At 26.8% G+C, this 6,086-nt stretch overlaps 1 protein-coding gene across 9 annotated transcripts in view; it reads right to left on the reverse strand.

The window, feature by feature from the left end:
* Positions 1 to 4,927: 4,927 nt before the first annotated feature.
* The window catches only part of LOC100212129 (neo-calmodulin), a 26,451-nt gene continuing 25,292 nt past the window's right edge, over positions 4,928 to 6,086 (reverse strand). For all 9 annotated transcript variants that reach the window (XM_065812818.1, XM_065812816.1, XM_065812820.1 and 6 more), the window contains 2 exons: positions 5,370 to 5,615; positions 4,928 to 5,282 (listed from right to left, as the gene is read on the reverse strand). In XM_065812818.1, coding sequence (XP_065668890.1) covers positions 5,239 to 5,282; positions 5,370 to 5,615 — 290 coding nt within the window. In that variant the 3' untranslated portion in view covers positions 4,928 to 5,238. The remainder of the gene's footprint in view (positions 5,283 to 5,369; positions 5,616 to 6,086) is intronic.

A 6,086-nucleotide genomic window follows, 5' to 3' on the forward strand; every position in this document is an offset into this window, starting at 1 on the left:
TACGATCATGTGGATTCATTGCATCAGCACGTAACTTTAATAAAGAAAACAATCGAGTAGAAAACCTTTCTTGAAGATCTGAAAATACACAAAAATAATAATAAACAGATTTGACTTGGTAAACAGAATATTGTTCGCAAAACATTAAAAGTTTGAGGACTATGAAACAGAATTCGCAAAGCCAAAACTTTGTCACAAACTGCCCAGCGTTTTCCTTTATTGACTCGTTTACTCATTTCTAATTGACTTCTAAAAAAACTTGTAGAGGAGATAAGTATTTCCTGGATAAATTTAAAATATGTTTTATATACCCATCACAGTTTTTTTGGGTTTTTTGTTTGGATTTTAAATGTCGAACTTGTTTACGTAGTCTAGAATTTTTGACTCGCAATGTTAATAGTAACCTTTGAAGTTTGTTGAAATTTATTTCATTAGTAGACATTTTGTTCTCTAAATTACTATCTGAATTAACAGGTAAACAAACAACTTGATTTTTTGCTGGAAATGAATGACGTTCAACTGGTGATTTCCTTTTGCAATCAACAAGTGGAGGAGGATTTGGGATGTTAAAAATAGTAGGAACTTCTGATTGTAACAAACTTTTTCCATTATTATTTGTAGAATAATACATTGTATTTTCAAAATGATTACTGCACAAATAAAATTTTTTGCTTAAAAATACAAAATCTTTTTCGTCAAAATCAAACAATAAAAGAATATATTTTAAAATACTACAATAATAATTTTATAAACTTTTTATGAAAAAAAAAGTTATTATAAATAATATATGAATTAGCTTGCCATTTTTCGTCTTTAGGAAAACGAAAAAATGAAATATCTTTTTTCCAGTTTACAGTTTTTTCCACTTTTATTTCCACAGTTTATAGCAGCACAAAATGATGGCATTGTTATAACTTAGATCGAAATTCTTTTAGGTACATACAAAAATAAGTTTCGCTATTTTATATTATAAAATTCTGAGGTCCGGCAGGACATCCCAGAGTGCTTTGCGATAAAATTACAACGAGATTTATGAAATTTTGCCTGACTGGATAGGCTTTGCTTTTAAGCATATAACGTCGACAAAATATTTATTAAAAAGTTTTATACTTGCTGCCTAAGTAATGAGTTTTTGCTGTATTAAAAATTTTATTACATTATCGAATAGCTTATTTGAAAACTATTTTGGACACTAACAATCACTTAGTGCTTGCATGTATAACCCATCTATTAATGACTTTGGCTTCAATAATAACAAAATAAAAAAAATAAAAATTTTTTTTAGTTGCTGGAAATGTAATGTATTTAGCTACATGGGTAACATTAAGTGGTAGTAATATGGTATTAAGTCATGCCAAAAAAAACAACAATGTTATTAGGTTTGTTCAAAACTAAACACCTTTTATATTTGTAAAATATATGTAAAATAGTAGTGTTGTCATTATTATTTTAAAATTAAAAAGACAAATATAATATTTTTATTATTCAATCTTGTATTCTTATTTTATTATAAAGTTGCTACATCATAAAACTATTAAATATGCATGAAGTATTTATTTTACTACTCTAGGAGCTAATTATATACCAATAATATTTTTAAAAAATATGTGACTATGAAAATAGCCATTTTAGTAGGTTCAAGTCATCTCGCTTTTTCTTTAATGTTCTTGTTCCAAAACAGAGGGTGTTTTATAAATGATGTTCTTTATATATCAATTTAGTTTGACTTTTTTAAATCTTGAAAGCTCTCAGGTTATCTTTTGTTAGATGATCATGCATATTTAGCAGCAAGCAAATACGTTAAACACTGCTCAAGATACAACTTAGACATTTTAGAACTAAAACCAATTGTAAAATTAGAGGTACTAAAATCATTCCCACCAGGTTATAATAGAATGTTTTGTTTAGTAATGTAGTGGGATACACGCTTAAACGTTATAATATCATTGATAAAAGAGATACCAGTCAGATAAACAAAGACAAGATTTGCTACTTGAAAACATGAAAGAAAAGTATAGTTTTAAAAAGAAATTGTTTTTCCAGGAAATATTTTGTAGAATCAGCGGTACAAAATTTCAGCATTTCCTTCAAATGAATCAGTTACATTTTTACTAGGAACTAAGCTGTAATGACTTCTTCTAATGAAATACTTAAATATTTATACTTGATTTTAAATTTTTAAATTCAGCTTAAAATCTAGATTAAATAATTTTAAAACCTAATAAGATGAAGAATAATCTTTGCTTTCTTTTATTCTTTAATAAATGTTTATCAGTAAATTTGTCCTTGTGTTTGGCGTTGAGTTGACAAGACACCTTGTGATATACATCGTTTCTTGCAAAACAAGCACATAAATATTCTTTCTTCACTTTGGTTAGGATAAATTAAATTAGGTAGTCTACTGTTTGAACTAAAATTGAGGTCTGTCTCCAACAAATCGTAACTCAATAGCAGCTAACACAGCATCGAATTCATTCAAATTTTCAAAGTTTGCGCCACAAAAAGACATTTTAAAAATATTTGACGCACTCTCAGTCCGGTCACCCCATAAAGTTCAAGTCATTTTACGAGATCTATAGAAAACGGTCCGTGTTTCCAGACTAGTTAAATACTATGACTATGATTCCGCTATTTTTAAAAGTAAAACAATGAAATAACAATTTTTCATTGTTTTACTTTTAAAAAGTAAAACAATAAGAAATTGAAAGATTTATAGGTTTTTCTTCAAACAGAAAGACTATGGAAAACTTAACTATAAATAGATATTTGCAAAGTCTCGATACAATAAAAAAAAACTGGAACTTGCATTGCCTGCCAACAGACAGTTCATTATAAGACTTGAAAATGATGATGTTCCATTATCTTTGGTGTACTATTATTTTGGTAAAATAAACAAGAAATTCGCAAATGAGGAAATTATTTAGAAAATGGTTATGAAGCGCTTTAAATTCCTTATCACCTCAAATATGGGAATTGCCTATATGTTGACAGCGAAGTATGCTACAGAAGGATTCTACTTTGGTGAGGATAAAATTGATATAATTAGTTCAATTTCAAAATCAGCCTCCAAAACAAATCCAGCAATTGCTAAGACAGTTGATAGTGAAATGATTGAATTTGTTGGAGAAATGACAACGCTTACAGAAAAAAGTTAAGTTTTGTGATTTAGAAATTCGTTTAAAAATAATGAAAATAATTCGTTGACTTACTATCAAAACCTCCTAAGTCCGATTTTTTTGTTTTTGAGGTTTTGACTTAAATTGGTTAGTTTTCTCAATGCGCAGCTGTATGCAAAACCACATAAATCTAATTGCCTCGGAAAAACGGACTTAAAAGGTTTTGATAGTAAGTCGACGAATTGAAATGTTTACTAATAAAATTAATTACTGAAAATCAAACGAAAATATATTTCTCTTAATTTAAAGTCATCTGCGTTTGATTTAAAAAACATTTTCTTCTATATTTGACAATATTTAATTAATTTCACATGCCATTCATCTGTTAAACTTGTATTCGCATCAAATACACGTTATGCGCATAACTTTTGAATAGTATGCGCATATATTCGCCGATATGCGCATAAATTCCAAACCCTAGAAAAGTATAAGTATACTTAATTTTTAGTTTTTGTTTAAAATATTGTTATTGAGAGCTATTTAATCTTTAATAAATTCACAAAACAATTTAATAGGCTTTAATTTAATTAAGTTTTATTTTTACTGATTTAGGTAACATATTTATGTGATAAATTTTGTGTCATCAGGAAATTGTTCTAATATTAGAAGATTTGGTTAGCTTTTACAAATTATAAATAAGAGTTTGAATATAATTCTGCGTGCAATCCCTAGTTATAGCAACACTGTCAAATTTTTCCGCTGTTGTACTAAAGCTTTTCTTCCCTACTTTTTTTATAACTACTTTATAAATAAAAAAATCAATTTGTAGCAATGATTAAAGTGAAAACTGTAAAAAATTAACTTAAGAAATGTTTATTGGAGGTTGGATCTTTGGAAAATTAAATTTCAAGCCTGTTCAAGCCCACTCAATATAGCGATAATGATACTCAATATGGCGATTAGATAATGATTGAAAAGATATTTATTTTTTGGCTTTATTATTTATAAAACATTATTACCAAATTAAAAGTGAATAAAGCCAAATTTTACATTACACACACGCAGGATACAGGCATGATAGACAAAATAATAAATGCAACACTCAGACATGATGCATGCACAATACGCATACTCGATACACGCAAAATTAACTCCAAATAAACACACAATATATATATATATATATATATATATATATATATATATATATTATATATATATATATATATATATATATATAAACATAAAAGATACACTGGCAATAAACATATACGCGATACAAATTTTTAATTTTTGTTTGCGTGTGTTTTTAAGATGTTATTCTAAACATTCGAAACAGAGAATTTATTTTTTTATGATTTCCGATCTATTTTGACAAATTAAAAAGGGTCAATGATAAAAATAATATCTGATAATTTTAATTTTTAAAATTTTCTGTATAATTTTAAAACCTGAACTTTTAAAGATTTTCCATTTATTACAGATTAAAAACTAATTCTTTCTTATGCTTTAACATACCATTATGCGCAGTTTTATTGCCTCTTTCTCCTAAAAACGTTGTAATCGTTTTTTGTCTCACTAAAATTAAATAAATGCTTTGGGTATCTTTGAAAAATTCTTTTACTTTGTAGAGTTTATATTTAAGATGATTAATCTGAGTTTATCTATATTTCGTTTAAAGTCATATTTTTCAGAAAGAAAAAAAAAATTAAATTAAATTGTCTCAAACAAAAATGAATTAAAGAGTAATAAAACTTAAAGTTTTAAAATTACGATTTTAATTAAACTATTTAAACTAAAAACAAACCCAAAAAAACGAAAGATTTCATTTCGCAGTAATAAATAAGCATTCTATTAATGTACACAATGTTCGTCTGATCGAGTGTAAATTTTTACTAGTACAAGATGACTTTTTTCTTAAACCGTGATCTTTGCGAGTCGCGTTCATGACTTTTGCGAGTATCATTCTTAGCTGCTTTTTTTTTGTTTTGTCATTAATTATCGACAATAAAAATTTTCTTTTAATAACCATAACTCGAAAAAACCAAAAAATATCTGATGATAATATATATGTATTAGTGTTCTTTGGTGCTCAATTGTCCAAAAGCATTTTTATCAAAATTCATTTAACAAGAAAGTTACCATTTGATACCATTCGTTTAAACTCTAAGGAAAAACAAGTGTACAATTAGATATTCGTTCGTCAAAACTCTTAACTTAAATAAATATTCTTATAATGAATAATAAATATACCATTGAAGCTAATTTTTCCGTCTTTATTTATGTCAGCTTCTTTTATCATTTTTCGTATATGCTTCTTTTTCACTTTTTCTCCTAAACCTTTCATCATGTTTCGAATTTCTTTTTCACACAGAAATCCGTCTTGATTTGCGTCAATCAAAGTAAATAAAATTTTCATTTCTTCCTCATCATTTATTTCTTCTTGACTTGTAGTGTTCATTAAACTCAAAAATTCTTTGAAGTCTATCAAACCATTACCTGGTGAATAAAACAAAAACATGTTTTTTGAGCATGAAAACTAGAAGTCAGTTGATTTTTTTTTTTTTTTTTAATTTTTTTTTTATTTTATTTTTTATCTTTTTAGTTGTTAAGGTGCACCAAGAAGACCTCTTGACTTTATCACAGAGTACCGCGAAAGAGCCTTGACCAGAAAGTTCAAAAGCTCTTTCGCCTCCCTCCTTAACAATGCAGCTTATATGGATAGAGCTGACATCAAATTATTAATATTATTTAAAAAATTGCAGTTGGTATTAGGGCAAAAGCGTTTTACAAGGGAATAAAAAAACCAAGAGATTTTTCCGGCACCGTTAAATATTTCTAGAACTAGTATAGCAAGTGATTTGTTTAACCAAGTAAAAAAAACATAAAAAAAACTGCAAACATATAAATGTTTTAAGTTTGTTGCATGTCTGGAAGTTAGCTATTTTAAAGATTAAAAAATATTGTATC

Source organism: Hydra vulgaris, chromosome 12 (assembly GCF_038396675.1).
Source record: "Hydra vulgaris chromosome 12, alternate assembly HydraT2T_AEP".
NCBI lineage: Eukaryota > Metazoa > Cnidaria > Hydrozoa > Anthoathecata > Hydridae > Hydra > Hydra vulgaris.